General features: G+C 43.8%; 1 protein-coding gene across 5 annotated transcripts; it reads right to left on the minus strand.

Moving 5' to 3' along the window:
• Positions 1-639: 639 nt before the first annotated feature.
• On the minus strand, positions 640-22,756 carry LOC118378696 (gastrula zinc finger protein XlCGF17.1-like). 5 transcript variants are annotated; one of them, XM_052504338.1, is made up of 4 exons: positions 21,541-22,756; positions 20,983-21,228; positions 5,883-6,131; positions 640-2,319 (listed from the first exon to the last, which is right to left on the minus strand). In XM_052504338.1, the coding sequence occupies exons 2-4, from the start codon at positions 21,080-21,082 to the stop codon at positions 1,388-1,390; spliced, it is 1,281 nt and encodes a 426-aa protein (XP_052360298.1). In that variant the 5' UTR covers positions 21,083-21,228; positions 21,541-22,756; the 3' UTR covers positions 640-1,387. The 5 variants fall into 5 exon arrangements, with proteins under 5 accessions (XP_052360298.1, XP_035621570.2, XP_052360299.1 ...); XM_035765677.2 differs by lacking the exons at positions 20,983-21,228; positions 21,541-22,756 and adding an exon at positions 20,078-20,418; XM_052504339.1 differs by lacking the exons at positions 20,983-21,228; positions 21,541-22,756 and adding an exon at positions 6,908-6,998.
• Positions 22,757-23,082: the final 326 nt, after the last annotated feature.

Raw genomic sequence — 23,082 nt, forward strand, 5'->3', positions numbered from 1 at the left:
GAAATCGCCTGTAAACAGACACGGGACATGTTTGTTTTTTAATCACGTGTACAAAAAAATTACATTTGACACTTGAAATAAGCAAGTGAAAAATGATAATTTAAAGTGTTAAGACGTGTCTGAAATAGAAGTCTGAGATCAACTTCCTGGTTCTCCTCTGTGCAGGCCACACCCCCTCCCATTGTTGCAGTGTGTATGAACACAATTTGAACAATGGCTTCCTAAAATGCTGTGGTGCTTACCAACACACTAGGAACGATTGTGGTTGATGTAGACCATCACAGGTGAGTTCACAGCTCTTCCACTCTGAATAACGAGGCAGGGAAAGGGTAACAAGCTTCCTCTCTGGTTCCATTCCCCAATGGTAAGTGGGTCATACTTGAATTGTGGTAGTAATATTGTCCCTGGACTCTGGCACCATAGAAAACACATTACAAAATAAAATAACATTTATTTAAATATGAAAATGTCCTTTAAACTGTATAACATTATTAGTATGTATTGTAGTGGGTGCTAATTGGCATGTAGAAGTGTAGTGATATGTATTGAGTGGATACAGACATTTAAATGAGTTTGAATAATATCAATTAAAAACATTGCATTGTCTGTATATATAACCCAAAGTTTCACCAGCACACATGAATGTAGAATATTTATTTTTAATTAGCATATCAAGTTCAATGCAGTTAACCAAATACATTTGATGACAAATAATAAATCTAGTAAGACAATTTAATAAACATGTAGTCGTTTCAAAGTATGTGTATCATTAAACAAAAGTTACTTCGTAGTAAAAAATAATAATCCACCCAAACTAATGGTGAAGACTGATCACACCATCTCTGATACATGTTGTCTACCAGATCATTTCCACAGAGAACTGATCACCACACCATCTCTGACACATGTTGTGTCTACCAGCTCATTTCCACAGAGAACTGATCACACCATCTCTGATACATGTTGTCTACCAGCTCATTTCCACAGAGAACTGATCATCACACCATCTCTGACACATGTTGTGTCTACCAGCTCATTTCCACAGAGAACTACAGAGGGAAGCAGTACTACCCAGTCAGCCATCAGACTACATGGTTACAATGTGAGAAGCCTCAGAGGGCATTCAACCCTAAGGGCAAATTCAAGGTACTCTCAATATCTTTAGAGTAAAAGCTAAATTAAATAAATAAATAAAAAAAACTGACATGGTGCTCACTGATCAGTAAAATAACAAGAATTCTATAACTCTTCCTTTCCTCTGCACAGTTCTCTTACAGTGAGAAACAATAGGATCCCAATAGTGTTTTATTCTTTCTTAAATGTTATCAAATTCACTGTTAGCACTTCATTTATGAGATGAGAATGAAGTGATGTAATGACTTTACTCTTAGCTGGTCTGAGAGAACTGATGAGGCTTCTCTCCTGTATGTATACGTTGGTGACATTTCAAGGTATCCAATCGGGTGAAACTCTTCCCACAATCAGAGCAGAAGTAAGGCTTCTCTCCTGTATGTATTCGCTGGTGACATTTCAAGGTATCCAATCGGGTGAAACTCTTCCCACAATCAGAGCAGAAGTAAGACTTTTGGTCTGTATGTATTCGCTGGTGACATTTTAACTTCTCCAATTGGGAGAAACTTTTTCCACAGTCAGAGCAGAAGTAAGGCTTCTCTCCTGTGTGTGTTCTCTGATGAACTGTTAGCTCAGATGATGTTGTGAAGCATTTTCCACAGTCAGAGCAAGAGTATGGTTTCTCTCCTGTATGCACACGTTCATGTACTTTTAAGGTATCCAATCGGGAGAAACTCTTTCCACAGTCAGAGCAGAAGTAAGGCTTCTCTCCTGTGTGTGTTCTCTGATGAACTGTTAGCTCAGTTGATGTTGTGAAGCTTTTTCCACAGTCAGAGCAAGAGTATGGCCTCTCTCCTGTGTGTATCCGTTGGTGTTTTTTGAAGTTGCTCTGTTGAGAGAAACTCCTCCCACAGGCCGAGCAAGAGTAAGGCTTCTCTCCTGTATGTATACGTTGGTGTTTTTTTAAATTGCTCTGTTGAGAGAAACTCTCCCCACAGTCAGAGCAGTTGTAAGGCTTCTCTCCTGTGTGTACTCTCCGATGAACCGTCAGAGCCCTTGATGTTGTGAAACTCTTCCCGCAGTCAGTGCAGGAATACAGATTCTCTCCTGTGTGTATTTTTAGGTGTGTTTTTAGCTTTGATAGAAATGGGAAAATCTCCTCACAATGTGGGCAGTGGTGAGACCTCTTAGCTCTGTGATCTTCCTGCTGTTGCTCTCTGGATGTAGAGAATGTCTCAACATGGTCTCCTGTGTGAACAACAGAAGAATCAGTTGGTGTGATATATACTGAGCGCCAAAACATTAGGAACACCTGCTCTTTCCATGACAGACTGACCATGTTAAAGCTATGATTCCTTATTGATGTCACTTGTTTAATCCACTTCAATCAGTGTAGATTAAGAAACAAATTAAAATGATTTTTAAGGCTTGATACAATTGTGACATGGATTGTGTATGTCTGCCATTCAGAGGGTGAATGGGCAAGACAAAATATTGAAGTGCCTTTTAACGGGGTATGGTATTACGTGCCAGGCGCACCGGTTTGTGTTAATAAATGCAATGCTTCTGGGTTTTTCCATGTGCAAAAGTTTCCTATGTGTGTGAAGAATGGTCCACCACCCAAAGGACATTTAGCCAACTTGAAATAGCTGGGAAGCATTGGAGTCAACATGCGCCATCATCCCTGTGGAAAGCTTTCCACACCTTGTAGATTCCATGCCCAAACAAATTGACACAGAGGGCATAAGGGGGGTGCAACTCAACATTTGGAAGGTGTTCTTAATGTTTTGCACACTCATTGTACATGTCAATCAAATACATTTGATGCACTTTTTACATCAGCAGTTGGCACAAAGTGCTTATACAGAAATCCATCTTAAAAACACCAATAAGCAAGCAATGCATATAAGCACAGTGGCTAAGAAAAACTCCCCAGAACACAGGAACACTAGGAAGAAACCAAGAGAGGAACCAGTCTGAGGGGTGGCCAGTCCTCTTCTGGCTGTACTGGGTGACATATCAGTGAAGGAATAAAATATTTGATCCCCCTGCTGATTTTCTACATATGCCCACTGACAAATAAATGATCAGTCTGTAATTTTAATGGTATGTTTATTTGAACAGTGAGAGACGGAATAACAAAAAAATCCAGAAAAACACATGTCAAAAATGTTATAAATTGATTTGCATTTTAATGAGGGAAATAAGTATTTGACCCCTCTCAATCAGAAAGATGTATGGTTCCCTGGTGTATTTTATACAGGTAACAGGCTGAGATTGGGAGCACACTCTTAAAGGGAGTGTTCCTAATCTCAGCTTGTTACCTGTATAAAAGACACCTGTCCACAGACGCAATCAATCAGATTCCAAACTCTCCACCATGGCCAAGACCAACGAGACAAGGCTGGAATGGGCTACAAGACCAAGCAGCTTGGTGAGAAGGTGACAACAGTTGGTGCGATTATTCGCAAATGGAAGAAACACAAAAGAACTGTCAATCTCCCTCGGCCTGGGGCTACATGCAAGATCTCACCTCGTGGAGTTGCAATGATCATGAGAACGGTGAGGAATCAGCCCAGAACTACACAGGAAGATCTTGTCAATGATCTCAAGGCAGCTGGGACCATAGTCACCAAGAAAACAATTGGTAACACACTACGCTGTGAAGGACTGAAATCCTGCAGCGCCCGCAAGGCCCCCCTGCTCAAGAAAGCACATGTACTGGCCCATCTGAAGTTTGCCAATGAACAATCTGAATGATTCAGAGGACAACTGGGTGAAAGTGTTGTGGTCAGATGAGACCAAAATGGAGCTCTTTGGCATCAACTCAACTTGCCGTGTTTGGAGGAGGAGGAGGAATGCTGCCTATGACCCCAAGAACACCATCCCCACCGTCAAACATGGAGGTGGAAACATTATGCTTTGGGGGTGTTTTTCTGCTAAGGGGACAGGACAACTTCACTGCATCAAAGGGACGATGGATGGGGCCTTGTACCGTCAAATCTTGAGTGAGAACCTCCTTCCCTCAGCCAGGGCATTGAAAATGGGTCGTGGATGGGCGACAAAGGAGTGGCTCAAGAATAAGCACATTAAGGTCCTGGAGTGGCCTAGCCAGTCTTCAGACCTTAATCCCATAGAAAATCTGTGGAGGGAGCTGAAGGTTCGAGTTGCCAAACTTCAGCCTCGAAACCTTAATGGCTTGGAGAAGATCTGCAAAGAGGAGTGGGACAAAATCCCTCCTGAGATGTGTGCAAACCTGGTGGTCAACTACAAGAAACGTCTGACCTCTCTGATTGCCAACAAGGATTTTGCCACCAAGTACTAAGTCATGTTTTGCAGAGGGGTCAAATACTTATTTCCCTCATTAAAATGCAAATCAATTTATGACATTTTTTGACATGCGTTTTTCTGGATTTTTTTGTCTCTCACAGTTAAGATAAACCTACCATTAAAATTATAGACGGATCATTTCTTTGTCAGTGGGCAAATGTACAAAATCAGCAGGGGATCAAATACTTTTTCCCCCTCACAGTACAGTGCATTCGAAAAGTATTCAGACCTCTTCTCTTTTTCCACATTGCCTTATTCTAAAATGGTTCAAAACATTTTTTACAAATCCTCAAATCTACACACAATACCCAATAATGACAAAGCTAAAAACAGGCTTTTCGAAATGTTTGCAAATGTATTAAAAATAAAAAAACAGAAATTCCTTATTTACATAAGTATTCAGACCCTTTGCTATGAGACTCAAAATTGAGCTCAGGTGCATCCTGTTTCCATTGATCATCTTTGAGCTGTTTCTACAACTTGATTGGAATCCACCTGTGGTAAATTCAATTGATTGGACACGATTTGGAAAGGAACACACCTGTCTATATAAGGAACCACAGTTGACAGTTCATGTCAGAGCAAAAACCAAGCCATGAGGTTGAATGAATTGTCCGTAGAGCTCCGAGACAGGATTGTTTCGTGGCACAGATCTGGGGAAGGGTAGCAAAACATTGCTGCACCCTTGAAGGTCCCCAAGAACACAGTGGCCTCCATCATTCTTAAATGGGAGAAGTTTAGAACCACCAAGACTATTCCTAGAGCTGGCTGCCCGGCCAAACTGAGCAATCGGGGGAGAAGGGCCTTGGTTAGGGAGGTGACCAAGAACCCGATGGTCACTCTGACAGAGCTCCAGAGTTCCTCTGTGGAGATGGGAGAACATTCCAGAAGGACAACCATCTCTGTAGCACTCCACAAATCAGGCCTTCATGGTAGAGTGGCCAGACGAAGCCACTCCTCATGGACTCTTGGAGTTTTCCAAAAGGCACCTAAAGACTCTCAGACCATAAGAAACAAGATTCTCTGGTCTGATGAAACCAAAATGTTGGCCTGAATGCCAAGCGTCACATTTGGAGGAAACCTGGCACCATCCCTATGGTGAAGCATGGTGGTGGCAGCATCATGCTGTGGGGAGGTTTTTCAGCAGCAGGGACTGGGAGACTAGTCAGGATCAAGGGAAAGATTAACAGAACAAAGTACAGAGAGAACCTTGATGAAAACCTGTTCAGTACCACACTGGGGAGAAAGTTCACCTTGTCTACTTCACTTCTTTAGTCTCCTCTCTGACCACTCCAGATAACCCAGTGAATAAAACAAATGCTGACAATACTGGTGTCAAACCATGCAAGTCTCAGTAGCATGAAATATAATCTACCTTCTCATTGAAACAGTTCATCATGAAACAGTTCTACTGCAACTTTTCATACACATTGGGAAGTTGGAATGAACAACAAACTTAGTTAGATAGAACCTGCTCTTACCATGATTAACACATTTCCCAATCTTCTCCTCCTCTTCTTCATCTTTAATGTTGACATTCAGCTCCAGTGTTTGACTGCAGTCTTCCAGCTTCATTGAAGCCATCTCTGGATCCTGCAGAGCAAACTGGGCTCCACTGTCACAATCAGGACCCAGTGACTGTAGGTTTGGACTCAGTGTGGAAGGAGAGAGGCAGGCTGGGTTTGTCCTCACTGTTGATGTTACCGGAATCAGACTTAATCCTCGTTGGCCTGTAGTAATAATGAGAAACGGACACAAAAGTTAGTCTTGACAGTTCTGGCACTTTATTCTCTTAAAAATATTTAGTTTTTTCCTTGTTCAATTATCGAATTTCAATGAATCAGGTCGCTATGCATAGACTACAAAACATTAATTCACATTAGAGGAGTGCACACTTTAAATTACACAACGTAAGTGCACTTAACCTATAGTAGATTTCCTACATTTACATCAATGCATAAATGACTCAAGCCATTAAGGTTGCAGTGTTTGAAGAAGCACGATGAACAATTTTCTTGAATAACGTCGTCTTCACTGTATTATTTCACCCACAAAAAAAACGTATGTTTCTGTCTATAATCTGAATGGGAAATACAATGTGTCTGAATATTATTACACATGTAATTTTATAAAACAAAAATAAAAGATAAACATTGCATTCAGCCTCACAACTGTAGGGCAACCGTGGAATTGTCGCTCTCTGGTGCATCTGCACTGCCCGAACGCAGACACAGCTGGCGCCGCCATTTTACAAACTCGCGAATTTTATACAAAACCAATAACATGTAAAAGGAGCTCAGAAATCGAAAATAAATCATTTATTAAAAAATATAATTTCATAATTTATGTTCATTGACTGACGTATAAAATTGTTTTAGCCACGTTTTCCACTCACTCGGTTTGAACCAAAATAACACAGAACCTTTACCAAACGTGATCATTTGTTACCTGGAACGTTATGACATGTTATTTTGATATTAGACAGTTTAAACGTGCAATTACAAACCTGTAGTAATACATTTTAAAGAACGGACACAAAAGGTATCTTGACAACACAGTTCTAGTTCCGTCCTGCCCGGAACTTCTTGTTCCCCCACCACAACCAAAGATGTTTTAAGTTCAGTTGTAACGTCACAAGCACAATGAAATGCCTTTCTTGCAAACTCAAAACTAAATAATGCAATTATCAATAACCATATATTACAAGAAAAAAAGACACAAGAAATAAGAATAGGAAATACACAAGTAAGTATACTATATATACAGCAAATAGTTAAAAAGTCAGTTCCAATACCATATTTAGATGTGCAGGGAAACTGGAGTGATGGAGGTAGATATGTATAGGGGTAAGGGGACAGGGATACTGGAGTGGTGGAGGTAGATATGTATAGGGGTAAGGGGACAGGGATACTGGAGTGATGGAGGTAGATATGTATAGGGGTAAGGGGACAGGGATACTGGAGTGATGGAGGTAGATAGGGGTAAGGGGAGGGATACTGGAGTGATGGAGGTAGATAGGGGTAAGGGGACAGGGATACTAGTGATGGTAGATAGGGGTAAGGGGAGGATAGATGATGGAGGTAGATAGGGGGTAAGGGGACAGGGATACTGGAGTGATGGAGGTAGATAGGGGGGTAAGGGGACAGGGATACTGGAGTGATGGTGGAGGTAGATAGGGGTAAGGGGACAGGGATACTGGAGTGATGGAGGTAGATAGGGGTAAGGGGACAGGGATACTGGAGTGATGGAGGTAGATAGGGGTAAGGGGACAGGGATACTGGAGTGATGGAGGTAGATAGGGGTAAGGGGACAGGGATACTGGAGTGATGGAGGTAGATAGGGGTAAGGGGACAGGGATACTGGAGTGATGGAGGTAGATAGGGGTAAGGGGACAGGGATACTGGAGTGATGGAGGTAGATAGGGGTAAGGGGACAGGGATACTGGAGTGATGGAGGTAGATAGGGGTAAGGGGACAGGGATACTGGAGTGATGGAGGTAGATAGGGGTAAGGGGACAGGGATACTGGAGTGATGGAGGTAGATAGGGGTAAGGGGACAGGGATACTGGAGTGATGGAGGTAGATAGGGGTAAGGGGACAGGGATACTGGAGTGATGGAGGTAGATAGGGGTAAGGGGACAGGGATACTGGAGTGATGGAGGTAGGATAGGGGTAAGGGGACAGGGATACTGGAGTGATGGAGGTAGATAGGGGTAAGGGGACAGGGATACTGGAGTGATGGAGGTAGAGGGGTAAGGGGACAGGGATACTGGAGTGATGGAGGTAGATAGGGGTAAGGGGACAGGGATACTGGAGTGATGGAGGTAGATAGGGGTAAGGGGACAGGGATACTGGAGTGATGGAGGTAGATGGAGGGTGAGTGATGGAGGTAGATAGGGGTAAGGGGACAGGGATACTGGAGTGATGGAGGTAGATAGGGGTAAGGGGACAGGGATACTGGAGTGATGGAGGTAGATACTGGAGTGATGGAGGTAGATAGGGGTAAGGGGACAGGGATACTGGAGTGATGGAGGTAGATAGGGGTAGGGATACTGGATGATGGAGGTAGATAGGGGTAAGGGGACAGGGATACTGGAGTGATGGAGGTAGATAGGGGTAAGGGGACAGGGATACTGGATGATGGAGGTAGATAGGGGTAAGGGGACAGGGATACTGGAGTGATGGAGGTAGATAGGGGTAAGGGGACAGGGATACTGGAGTGATGGAGGGGTAGGGATACTGGATGATGGAGGTAGATAGGGGTAAGGGGACAGGGATACTGGAGTGATGGAGGTAGATGGTAAGGGGACAGGGATACTGGATGATGGAGGTAGATAGGGGTAAGGGGACAGGGATACTGGAGTGATGGAGGTAGATAGGGGTAAGGGGACAGGGATACTGGAGTGATAATAAGGGGAGGATAGATATGGGGTAGATAGGGGTAAGGGGACAGGGATACTGGAGTGATGGAGGTAGATATAAGGGGACAGGGTATGATGGAGGTAGATAGGGGTAAGGGGACAGGGATACTGGAGTGATGGAGGTAGATAGGGGTAAGGGGACAGGGATACTGGAGTGATGGAGGTAGATATGTATAGGGGTAAGGGGACAGGGATACTGGAGTGATGGAGGTAGATATGTATGGGGTAAGGGGACAGGGATACTGGAGTGATGGAGGTAGATATGTATAGGGGTAAGGGGACAGGGATACTGGAGTGATGGAGGTAGATATGTATAGGGGTAAGGGGACAGGGATACTGGAGTGATGGAGGTAGATATGTATAGGGGTAAGGGGACAGGGATACTGGAGTGGTGGAGGTAGATATGTATAGGGGTAAGGGGACTAGGCAACAGGATAAGATAAACAGAGTAGCAGCAGCTTGTATGTGAGTGGTCAGTATAAATGTATGTGCAGTACGCATCACAGTACGTGTGTGAAAGGAGAATGTGAAAATCTTAAAATTGCACCATCTATTCCTGCACCTACACACTATCCCCCAGAACCCACCACTTTAGCCCTAAATGATCCTACAACAGGCCATCCGCCTTGGAGGATGGAACCCCTTCCCTCAAAACTGACTGTTGATCTTATGTACTAAAATCTCACACCCAAATATTTCTCTGCTGCTGCAACTACCACATGTCCCTTCTGTGATTTCTACTCCACCAGTGCAGTGCAGTGCAGTGCAGTGCAGTGCAGTGCAGTGCAGTTCATCACCATGGCTATAAACGCAACATATCCAACCTTAATAAAAATCATCCTCTCTGGATCTTTCTCTTTTCAGACCAACTCACTGGGAGGCTCCCTTGCCCTTGGGCTACCCTCTACTCTCTTTATTGTCTCAGCATAGGAAACGCTCAGCCCCACTCAAACTGACAATTTCAACCTGTCTCTCTCACAAGGCATTTCAGATCCTCAGCTGCATTGGCAACCCCACAGTTGACAGTGCTTTCTGTATCCCAACTACACTCCCTCTGACTAGGCCCTCCTGCACTTTCCTCACAGCGTGGGATCCCTCTTCTACACACTGCTGCAACATGATCAAATTCTTGGCACCTAAAGCACCGTAATGAACTCAGAACATAGGCCCTCACAGAATACCAAACATAACCTAACCTTTTCAGGTAGCAACTCGATCAAAGCTCAAGACAAACAGAGTTCTCAGTCAAGCCATTGCCACCAGGTCTATGTCTCACCAAACGTCTGGCAAAAAACACGAGGAATATTCCTTTTCATTTGATACCCCTCTACCCCACTGATCCCCCCCTTTGAGCGGGACCCTACTCCGGAGAGCAAAGCCACAGGTTGAGACCCGAGCCACGTGACTTGAAGCATCCGCTTCCTCTGGGCGGTGGATAAGCAAAAAAAATCTAAACAATTCCACTTCTCTAAACTTTGTAACACAGATATAACCATTCCCAGTTTGTTCTTTACCCAACTTGACAAAACGTATGGGTGGGCCAAAAAGCAAGAATCAACGCTATCCAAAAGCCTGACTCCTACCGGTCCAAAATCATCTCTGGTAGGTGTTGGTAAAATTATGATGAAATGACTGAACAAATAGATTACGGGTTTTCAATTGATGAAAGCACATTGGCATAATTAAATTACAGTAACAGTAGGATTCTCAGGGCAAACATTGGAAGTCTCAACTACACCCTGTGGTGTAAAGTACTATTTTTTTTTTTTACAACTTTTACTTCACTACATTAAAGAAAATTTACTTTTTACTCCATACATTCTCCCTGACACCCAAAAATACGTTACATTTTGAATGTTTAGCAGGACAGGAAAATGGTCTAATTCCCACACTTATCAAGAGAACATCCCTGGTCATCCCTGCTGCCTCTGATCTGACAGACTCACTGAACAGAGAACATCCCTGGTCATCCCTGCTGCCTCTGATCTGACAGACTCACTGAACAGAGAACATCCCTGGTCATCCCTACTGCCTCTGATCTGACAGACTCACTGAACAGAGAACATCCCTGGTCATCCCTACTGCCTCTGATCTGACAGACTCACTGAACAGAGAACATCCCTGGTCATCCCTGCTGCCTCTGATCTGGCAGACTCACTGAACAGAGAACATCCCTGGTCATCCCTACAGCCTCTGATCTGGACTGCTGATCTGGAGGACTCACTAAACAGAGAACATCCCTGGTCATCCCTGCTGCCTCTGATCTGACAGACTCACTGAACAGAGAACATCCCTGGTCATCCCTACAGCCTCTGATCTGGAGGACTCACTAAACAGAGAACATCCCTGGTCATCCCTGCTGCCTCTGATCTGACAGACTCACTGAACAGAGAACATCCCTGGTCATCCCTGCTGCCTCTGATCTGACAGACTCACTAAACAGAGAACATCCCTGGTCATCCCTACTGCCTCTGATCTGACAGACTCACTGAACAGAGAACATCCCTGGTCATCCCTGCTGCCTCTGATCTGACAGACTCACTGAACAGAGAACATCCCTGGTCATCCCTACAGCCTCTGATCTGACAGACTCACTGAACAGAGAACATCCCTGGTCATCCCTGCTGCCTCTGATCTGACAGACTCACTGAACAGAGAACATCCCTGGTCATCCCTGCTGCCTCTGATCTGACAGACTCACTGAACAGAGAACATCCCTGGTCATCCCTACTGCCTCTGATCTGACAGACTCACTAAACAGAGAACATCCCTGGTCATCCCTGCTGCCTCTGATCTGACAGACTCACTGAACAGAGAACATCCCTGGTCATCCCTGCTGCCTCTGATCTGACAGACTCACTGAACAGAGAACATCCCTGGTCATCCCTACTGCCTCTGATCTGACAGACTCACTGAACAGAGAACATCCCTGGTCATCCCTGCTGCCTCTGATCTGACAGACTCACTAAACAGAGAACATCCCTGGTCATCCCTACTGCCTCTGATCTGACAGACTCACTGAACAGAGAACATCCCTGGTCATCCCTGCTGCCTCTGATCTGACAGACTCACTGAACAGAGAACATCCCTGGTCATCCCTACTGCCTCTGATCTGACAGACTCACTGAACAGAGAACATCCCTGGTCATCCCTGCTGCCTCTGATCTGACAGACTCACTGAACAGAGAACATCCCTGGTCATCCCTGCTGCCTCTGATCTGGCAGACTCACTGAACAGAGAACATCCCTGGTCATCCCTACAGCCTCTGATCTGGCAGACTCACTGAACAGAGAACATCCCTGGTCATCCCTGCTGCCTCTGATCTGACAGACTCACTAAACAGAGAACATCCCTGGTCATCCCTACTGCCTCTGATCTGACAGACTCACTGAACAGAGAACATCCCTGGTCATCCCTGCTGCCTCTGATCTGACAGACTCACTAAACAGAGAACATCCCTGGTCATCCCTACTGCCTCTGATCTGACAGACTCACTAAACAGAGAACATCCCTGGTCATCCCTACTGCCTCTGATCTGACAGACTCACTAAACAGAGAACATCCCTGGTCATCCCTACTGCCTCTGATCTGACAGACTCACTAAACAGAGAACATCCCTGGTCATCCCTACTGCCTCTGATCTGACAGACTCACTAAACAGAGAACATCCCTGGTCATCCCTACTGCCTCTGATCTGACAGACTCACTAAACAGAGAACATCCCTGGTCATCCCTGCTGCCTCTGATCTGACAGACTCACTGAACAGAGAACATCCCTGGTCATCCCTGCTGCCTCTGATCTGACAGACTCACTAAACAGAGAACATCCCTGGTCATCCCTGCTGCCTCTGATCTGACAGACTCACTAAACAGAGAACATCCCTGGTCATCCCTGCTGCCTCTGATCTGACAGACTCACTAAACAGAGAACATCCCTGGTCATCCCTGCTGCCTCTGATCTGACAGACTCACTAAACAGAGAACATCCCTGGTCATCCCTGCTGCCTCTGATCTGACAGACTCACTACACAGAGAACATCCCTGGTCATCCCTACTGCCTCTGATCTGACAGACTCACTACACAGAGAACATCCCTGGTCATCCCTGCTGCCTCTGATCTGACAGACTCACTGAACAGAGAACATCCCTGGTCATCCCTGCTGCCTCTGATCTGACAGACTCACTACACAGAGAACATCCCTGGTCATCCCTGCTGCCTCTGATCTGACAGACTCACTAAACAGAGAACATCCCTGGTCATCCCTACTGCCTCTGATCTGACAGACTCACTAAACAGAGAACATCCCTGGTCATCCCTACTGCCTCTGATCTGACAGACTCACTGAACAGAGAACATCCCTGGTCATCCCTACTGCCTCTGATCTGACAGACTCACTAAACAGAGAACATCCCTGGTCATCCCTGACTGCCTCTGATCTGACAGACTCACTAAACAGAGAACATCCCTGGTCATCCCTACTGCCTCTGATCTGACAGACTCACTAAACAGAGAACATCCCTGGTCATCCCTACTGCCTCTGCCTCTGAACATCCCTGGTCATCCCTGCTGCCTCTGATCTGACAGACTCACTAAACAGAGAACATCCCTGGTCATCCCTACTGCCTCTGATCTGACAGACTCAAAACAGAGAACATCCCTGGTCATCCCTACTGCCTCTGATCTGACAGACTCACTAAACAGAGAACATCCCTGGTCATCCCTACTGCCTCTGATCTGACAGACTCACTAAACAGAGAACATCCCTGGTCATCCCTACTGCCTCTGATCTGACAGACTCACTGAACAGAGAACATCCCTGGTCATCCCACTGCCTCTGATCTGGACAGACTCACTAAACAGAGAACATCCCTGGTCATCCCTACTGCCTCTGATCTGACAGACTCACTGAACAGAGAACATCCCTGGTCATCCCTACTGCCTGATCTGATCTGACAGACTCACTGAACAGAGAACATCCCTGGTCATCCCTGCTGCCTCTGATCTGACAGACTCACTACACAGAGAACATCCCTGGTCATCCCTACTGCCTCTGATCTGACAGACTCACTGAACAGAGAACATCCCTGGTCATCCCTGCTGCCTCTGATCTGACAGACTCACTAAACAGAGAACATCCCTGGTCATCCCTACTGCCTCTGATCTGACAGACTCACTGAACAGAGGCTTTGTTTGTAAATGGATGTCCAAGTGTGTAAGTGTGCCCCTGGCTATCTGTAAACAACAACATGAGGCCTGGTTGGCTTAATAAGGAATTTTAAATACATTTACACTTGTACTAAATATATTTAAAACCAAATACTTTTACTCAAGTAGTATTTTACTTTTTTACTTTCACTCGAGTCATTTTCTATGAAGGCATCTTTACTTTTACTCAAGTACCACTGACTACTGACTACACCCGTCTACCACAGGTAGGCCCACTTAATCCTGGACTGGCTCAACCTCCATTTCCAGATCAAGGTTCTCAAAAGAGCATGTAGACCTATGAATATGATTACTCAGTTTGTATTCAGGAGACAAAAGGTACAGTTGAAGTCAGAAGTTTACATACACTTAGGTTGGAGTCATTAAAACACATTTTTCAACCACTCCACAAATTTCTTAGTAACAAACTATAGTTTGGCAAGTCGGTTAGGACATCAACTTTGTGCATGACAAGTCATTTGTTTAACAACTGTTCAGGCAGACTTCTGATAGGCTAATTGACATCATTTGAGTTCATTGGAGGTGTACCTGTGGATTTATTTCAAGGCTCAGTGCCTCTTTACTTGACACCAAAATCAAAAGAATTCAGCCAAGACCTCAGAAAAACAGTGTAGACCTCCACAAGTCTGATTCTTCCTTGGGAGCAAATTCCAAATGCCTGAAGGTACCACATTCATCTTTACAAACAATAGTATGCAAGTATAAACACCATGGGACCACGCAGCTGTCATACCTCTCAGGAAGGAGACGCGTTCGGTCTCCTAGAGATGAACGTACTTTGGTGCGAAAAGTGCAGATCAATCCCAGAACAACAGCAAAGGACCTTGTGAAGATGCTGGAGGAAACAGGTACAAAAGTATCTATATCCACAGTAAAACAAGTCCTATATCGACATAACCTGAAAGGCCGCTCAGCAAGGAAGAAGCCACTGCTCCAAAACCGCCATAAAAAAGCCATACTATGGTTTGCAACTGCCCTCATGTGCAGTTGCAAACCGTAGTCTGGCTTTTTTACGGCGTTTTTTTGTTCGCACCAAAGTACGAATAAAAATAGAACTGTTTGGCCATAATGACCCTCGTTATGTTTGGAGGGAAAAGGGGGAGGCTTGCCAGCCAAAGAACACCATCCTAACTGTGAAGCACGGGGGTGGCAGCATCATGTTGTGGGGGTGCTTTGCTGCAGGAGGGACTGGTGCACTTCGCAAAATAGACGGCATCATGAGGATGGAAAATTATGTGATATTGAAGCAACATCAAGACATCAGTCAGGAAGTTGAAGCTTGGTCGCAAATGGACAATGACCCCAAGCATACTTCCATAGTTGTGACAAAATGGCTTAAGGACAACAAAGTTAAGGTATTGGAGTGGTCATCACAAAGCCCTGACCTCAAACCTATAGAAAATGTGTGGGCAGAACTGAAAAAGCATGTGCAAGCAAGGAAGCCTACAAACCTGACTCAGTTACACCAGCTCTGTCAGGAAGCCTACAAACCTGACTCAGTTACACCAGCTCTGTCAGGAGGCCTACAAACCTGACTCAGTTACACCAGCTCTGTCAGGAAGAATGGGCCAAAATTCACCCAACTTATTGTAGGAAGCTTGTGAAAGGCTACCTGAAACGTTTGACCCAAGTTAAACAATTTAAAGTCAATGCTACCAAATACTAATTGAGTGTATGTAAACTTCTGACCCACTGGGAATGTGATGAAAGAAATAAAAGAAATCACTCGACTATTATTCTCACATTTCACATTCTTAAAATAAAGTGGTGATCCCAACTTTTTACTAGGATTAAATGTCAGGAATTGTGAAAAACTGAGTTTAAATGTATTTGGCTAAGGTGTATGTAAACTTCTGACTTCAACTGTGTGTATACACACACACAGACCTCTGTTCAAAGTGTACACACCTCTGTTCGAAGTGTACACACCTCTGTTCGAAGTGTACACACCTCTGTTCGAAGTGTACACACCTCTGTTCGAAGTGTACACACCTCTGTTCGAAGTGTACACACCTCTGTTCGAAGTATACACACCTCTGTTCGAAGTGTACACTCGGGACACAAATCGCTGAAGCACCATTCTTATGCTTTCGCATCATTGCACTATCTCTTAGCTCCTGGTCAGATTCTCTCCTGTGTAAACAAGTTGGTGTCTTTTTTAAGTCCCCAGTTGAGCAGCGGTGGCTAATCCAATAGGAGAAGGGGGCGGCTGCATCTCAATACGGCGACCGGAGTAATGGAGAAGGGGGCGGCTGCACCTCAATACGGCGACCGGAGTAATGGAGAAGGGGGCGGCTGCACCTCAATACGGCGACCGGAGTAATGGAGAAGGGGGCGGCTGCACCTCAATACGGCGACCGGAGTAATGGAGAAGGGGGCGGCTGCACCTCAATACGGCGACCGGAGTAATGGAGAAGGGGGCGGCTGCACCTCAATACGGCGACCGGAGTAATGGAGAAGGGGGCGGCTGCACCTCAATACGGCGACCGGAGTAATGGAGAAGGGGGCGGCTGCAGTAATGAGCGACCAGAGTAATGAGCGACCAGAGTAATGAGCGACCAGAGTAATGAGCGACCAGAGTAATGAGCGGCCAGAGTAATGAGCGACCAGAGTAATGAGCGACCAGAGTAATGACCAGAGTAATGAGCGACCAGAGTAATGAGCGACCAGAGTAATGAGCGACCAGAGTAATGAGCGACCAGAGTAATGAGCGACCAGAGTAATGAGCGACCAGAGTAATGAGCGCCAGAGTAATGAGCGGTTCTCTCCTTCCATGACTACCATAATGAGCGGCCAGAGTAATGAGCGGCCAGAGTAATGAGCGACCAGAGTAATGAGCGACCAGAGTAATGAGCGACCAGAGTAATGAGCGACCAGAGTAATGAGCGACCAGAGTAATGAGCGACCAGAGTAATGAGCGACCAGAGTAATGAGCGACCAGAGTAATGAGCGAGTGTGTCGAAAGGAAAGTAGTGGGCTTGTGGAAAGAAGTGAATCGAAAGCGCTGTGCTATAGGTTAGACTGTTTGATTGCACTGTGGGGTGGGGGGGTTCTCTCTTCCTTTTCTTACCACACAACTACCATACATACAGGTTTGGGGAGTAACAGATTACATGTAAAAGGGATTGCAAAAAATATTGCAATCAAATTACCGATACTTTTGAAAAACTAAAGGATTACTTTTACATTCAGAAATTGTTTGCTGGAAGAAAAAAAAAAAAAAAATCTCAATGACATTCAAATCAGCATTAAGAAAGGTGCATGTTTAAGTTTGTTCTACCTGAGTGAGTCTGACCACCAATCAGAGACCACTACGATGACACACCAAATGATGACCACCAATCAGAGACCACTACGATGACACACCAAATGATGACCACCAATCAGAGACCACTACAATGACACACCAAATGATGACCACCAATCAAATGATGACCGACCACCAATCAGAGACCACTACGATGACACACCAAATGATGACCACCAATCAGAGACCACTACGATGACACACCAAATGATGACCACCAATCAGAGACCACTATGATGACACACCAAATGACGACCACCAATCAGAGACCACTATGATGACACACCAAATGACGACCACCAATCAGAGACCACTATGCTGACACAGCAAATGACGACCACCAATCAGAGACCACTATGATGACACACCAAATGACGACCACCAATCAGAGACCACTATGATGACACACCAAATGACGACCACCAATCAGAGACCACTACTATGACACACCAAATTATCCAACTTGAATAAACGCTTGGAGGTAAGGATACCGTGGTCTACAGTGATACGGATATCCCTTATTATTGATATCTACATAGGGCATTGATGTGAATCACACTGCTACTCTCTCATTCAGCTATTAGCGCTTTACGGATTGTGGTTGTTGAGGATGGCTGTTCACAAATCTAAATGTGTATTTGGAATCCAATAATGGTTTAATTCAAGAAGTTTATGCTGCCTATCAATCATTGATTTTGAAACCAGTGGACAGCCAGTGAAACATTCACTCTTGCAACAGCAGCGTAGTGTGGATCCCAGCCTATGGAATAAAACTGGGACTTTTAATGCTCAATCTAATTCATGCTGATAAAAAAAAATCCATAGACCTAATGGACACATGCTCAAACTTGCACACTTTTGATAGACTTAAAGAGGGGCAATCTGTTTAGGGACGTATACATTCTATATACACAGTACCAGTCAAAGTTTGGACACACCTCCTGATTCAAGGGTTTCTTTATTTTTACTATTTTCTACATTTTGGTATAATGAAGACAGCAAAACTATGAAATAACATAAGGAATCATGTAGTAACCAAAAAACAATAATAAGAATTTTAAAAAGTGGTAAATCAAAATATATTTTATATTTTTCAAAGTAGCCACCCTTTGCCTTGATGACAGCTTTGCACACCCTCGGCAAAGCATGCCATTCCACGAGCGCAGCATTTATTTTTCAACTCGAATCAATGAGCCCAAATCAGTCCTCTGCGACAAGAAAAAGTAGGGCTGGCTAATAAGTCCATAGTTTTGGTGTCGTGCTCTCAGGTAAAACTATTTGGCTAATCTATACTTCCAGGTCCTATTCTTGAAGATCAAGAGGTATAACATTTATTGGAATGACTGGAATTCTGATAGAGTTTGGTTTTTAATGTAAAGATATAATTTAATCATATTATTATATGTAGTAGAAAGCGATGGGTTAGAAGAAGCCTACATAACCAACCCACAAAGTAACATGTAACATCCATATATAGCCAGCTATGTAAACTTTAACATTGATTTATCCTGCAATAGATGGCATTCAATTGGCAACATTCATTTGTATTATTGTAATGCCTCTTAAGGGGGAACGTAATCTAAAAGTAACTGAATGTAATCAGATTACGTTAATGAGTTTAGGTCATCCAAAAATTAAGTTACTGACTACAATTTTGGACAGGTACCTTGTAACAGATTCCATTTAGAAAGTAACCCACCCAACCCTGAGTACACTGAGCTACCATACCGCCAGAGTTTGGACATCTGTTTTTAAGCCAGAGTCCGGGTTGTATTTCATTGTTAGTTTTACATAAATAATTGTACAGTTTCAGCTAAAAAAAACGGACAACTCTTTATGTAAAAAAATATATTATTTTTTATTATTATTATTATTATTTTTTTTATTTAAGAAGATTGATGGTGTACTTCATGCGCTGTACTTTGGGCTCCCGAGTGGCTCAGCCGTCGAAAAAAAACACTGCATCGCAGTACTAGAGGAGTCACTCCAGACACCCTGGTTTAAATCCAGGCTGTATCACAACCGGCTGTGATTGGGAGTCCCATTGGGCTGCGCACAATTGGCCCAGCGTCGTCCAGGTTTGGCCAGTGTAGGCGGTCATTGTAAATAAAAATGTGTTCCTCACTGACGTGCCAAGTTAAAAAGGTTGTCACCCTGAAAATGGCTACTTAGGTATCTACTTCATACTAGGTTGCCAGAGTAGTGCTTGTCAAGCGGGCGCGAAGGACACGGTGTCCCTTTCTTGTTGTCGTTCATGTTTACCCCATTGAGTAGTAGACTATGTATACTGCACATAAATAAATGCAACATGCAACTATTTCATTGATTTTACTGAGTTTCAGTTCATATGAGCAAATCGGTAAATTGAAAGAAATTAATTAGGCCCTAATCTATGGATTTCACGACTGGGAATGCAGATATGCATCTCTTGGTCCCAGATACTTTATTTTTTTTAAAGGTCTCACAGTAGGCTTCAGGATCTCGTAACGGTATTTTTGTGCATTCAAACTTCCATCGATAAAATGCAATCATGTTCGTTGACCGTAGTTTATGCCTGCCCATAACAACACCACCACGGGGCACTCTGTTCACAACGTTATTATCATCAGCAAACCGCTCGCCCACACGACGCCATTCCCGATAGAAGCAGAATTCAACCTAGCATTAGACTGGGTCATGTATTATGGAGGTCTAATTTACGAAGATAGTGCCTGCTTTTACCATGATTGACACATTTCCTAATCTTCTCCTCTTCTTCTTCATCTTTAATGTTGACATTCAGCTCCAGTGTTTGACTGCAGTCTTCCAGCTTCACTGATGCCATCTCTGGATCCTGCAGTGCAAACTGGGCTCCACTGTCACAATCAGGACCCAGTGACTGTAGGTTTGAACTCTGTCAACTCCGGATTGGATCCCAGTCCTAAATAGACGTCTGAGATCAACTTCCTGGTTCTCCTGTGCATGCCACACCCCCTCCCATTGTACTGTATGCATGAACACACTTTGAACAATGGCTTCCTAAAATGCTGTAGTGATAACACGATAGGAAAGGTTGTGGTAGACGTGGCACATTACAGGTGAGTTCTTCGATTATGTTTAACGCTGTTGGCATCCAATAAATGTTGCACTACCGCCACCTACTGGACAGGAGTATAACTCTCTTATACATTGCTTGAAAGTTATTTCATAGTTTTGATGTCTTCACTATTATTCTACAATGTAGAAAATAGTTTTTTTTTTAAATAAAGAAAAACCCTGGAATGAGTAGGTGTGTCCAAACTTTTGACTGGTACTGTATATTTATTTTAATCCATAAATGTGTTCTTCACTGACGTGCCTAGTTAAAACGTTTTTTTTTTTTTTTAAAGTGCAGCTGTCACCCTGAAAGTGACCCACCCAACCCTGCGTACACTGAGCTACCATACCGCCAGAGTTTGGACTTCTATTAAGCCAGAGGATGAGTCCGGGTTGTATTTCATTGTTAGTTTTACACAAATAATTAATTAGCATGAAATAACATGACCTTCTCATTGAAACAGTTCTACTGCAACTTGGAATGAAGTTGGAATGAACAACATACATTTAGTAAGATAAAACCTGCTCTTACCATCATAAACATAACTTACCATCATAAACAGATGTCCCAATCTTCTCCTCCTCTTCCTCTTTAATGTTGACATTCAGCTCCAGTGTTTGACTGCAGTCTTCCAGCTTCACTGATGCCATCTCTGGATCCTGCAGTGCAAACTGGGCTCCACTGTCACAATCAGGACCCAGTGACTGTAGGTTTGGACTCAGTGTGGAAGGAGAGAAGCAGGCTGGGTTTGTCCTCACTGTTGATGTTACCGGCCTCAGACTTGATCTGAGTCGTCCTGCAGTAATAATGAGCAACGACACAAAAACTGTCTTGACAGTTCTGCAGTTTTCTTTATTCTCTAAAATTACATTCAATGTTTTCTTGTTCAATGATCTAATTTCAATAGATCAGGTAGCTAAAGCATTGACAACAAAACATGAATTAATTCACATCAGACACAAATTACACACTAAATCACAACGTAAATACACTTAACTTAAGAGTAGATGTCCTACATTTACATAAACGCATAAAAGACCCAAAACCATTTAGGTTGCAGTTGTTGTTTTAAGCAGCACAATGAACTATTTTCTGCAATAAACATTACATTCATCTTCAAACCAGTAGTGTAGCTGTGGATTTGTCTCTCTGATGCACGAGCACTGCCTGCACCGAGGTCCGTTGAAGCAGACCAAGTGGGCGCCACCATTTTACCAGCTTGTGAATTTTACACAAAACGTACTCAGAAACATCAAATACTTTTATTTTTTTAATGAAATTACCTTTTGAGAAATGATGTACAGCCAGACAAACCCAGTCTCTAGTTTATGTGACATGAAAAATAAATTTGATCACGTTCTTCACTCATTCGGCTTGACACAAAAATAACACGTAAAACCTTCACCAAACGTGATACAACTTTAAGTTATTTGTGACCCAACATGTTATGACATGTTCTTTAGATATTAGAACGTGCTGTTACATACCAGTAGTAATACATTTGAAACGGACACAGAAGTTATCATCTTGACAATACAGTTAAGGCGCCTGTCCGGAACATCCTGTTCTCCCACTACCACCAAAGATGTGTATGTGATACCACCGTGCAAATGTGAGATCGAAGATCTTTACAACTAAACTAAGATATACCACAGCCTGTCGGTTCCAACGGGAACAAATGAGTAATAGAGGGCAGAACAAGGAAGGAGAAGTGGCCAGAGCCAAGCATGAGCTAGCGAATCCTATTGGCGCGTTCTAGCACGCATCTGCAGGTTTCCTTTAGGGAACGCCTACTCCGTGAAGTGCGCGTGTGCAATAACTCACTCTTTCTAAACAACGCGATTTTTCAAAACGTTGCAAAGGGTAAAGTCTACACAACTTAGTCCACTCTGTTCATATTCTAGTTTTGGGAACAGAAAACTGTATCGAAATCAAATGTTTCATCGATGAGGAAATGTGCAGAATGTCGGCAAAAATCCACCTCCATTCTCCCACTGCAAGCCAATGGGCTTCCTCTCACAAAGCAGATGCTTCACATTTATGCATCCGGTGAAATGTCTGTCTCATTGTTCTATCTATGGCGACATCTTATTCTTCATGTACATTTCGGGCAGACTCTGTGTTGCGTATTGCTACCTTTCGCAGGTCGGATTGTGGATTTTGGTTAAACAAACAAACACGTGAAAATGTTAAATGAGATATTAGAACGTTTAAATGTGCCATTACATACGTAGTAATACATTTGAACCCGACACAAAAGTTATCTTCTTGACAACACAGTTAAGGAGCCTGCCTGGAACTTCCTGTTGCCCCACAACCACCAAGGATGTATCTGTACACCTATACACTACCCCCCCCAAAAAACATCCACCCCATCCCACTTACTTTGGCCCTAAATTATCCTACAACAGGCCATCCACCTGGGAGGATGGAACCCCTTCCCTCAAAACCACCTGTAGATCTTCTGCACACGAATCTCTCACAGTGTTTTACCTGTTTGATTTCTTTTCATGGGTCGCAGGTAGCCTAATGGTTAGAGTGGATCAGTGAATTTGATAAAGTTATTAAGAAATCCTAGCACACTTTATTGTAATCCTATTGGTTCTCACTGTGAGAGAACTGTGCAGAGGAAAGGGAGCGTTATAGAATG

This window comes from Oncorhynchus keta, unplaced genomic scaffold (assembly GCF_023373465.1).
Source record: "Oncorhynchus keta strain PuntledgeMale-10-30-2019 unplaced genomic scaffold, Oket_V2 Un_contig_18996_pilon_pilon, whole genome shotgun sequence".
Taxonomy (NCBI): domain Eukaryota; kingdom Metazoa; phylum Chordata; class Actinopteri; order Salmoniformes; family Salmonidae; genus Oncorhynchus; species Oncorhynchus keta.

Excerpts from the sequence above, each read along its gene's own strand:
- LOC118378696 (XM_035765677.2), bottom strand. The coding sequence starts at position 20,180 with ATGGCATCAGTGAAGCTGGAAGACTGCAGTCAAACACTGGAGCTGAAT. Across the intron at positions 6,132-20,077 it reads TAGGAAATGTGTCAATCATG|GCCAACGAGGATTAAGTCTG; the intron begins GTAAAAGCAGGC and ends TTATTACTACAG. Across the intron at positions 2,320-5,882 it reads TGGGAAATGTGTTAATCATG|GAGACCATGTTGAGACATTC; the intron begins GTAAGAGCAGGT and ends TTGTTCACACAG.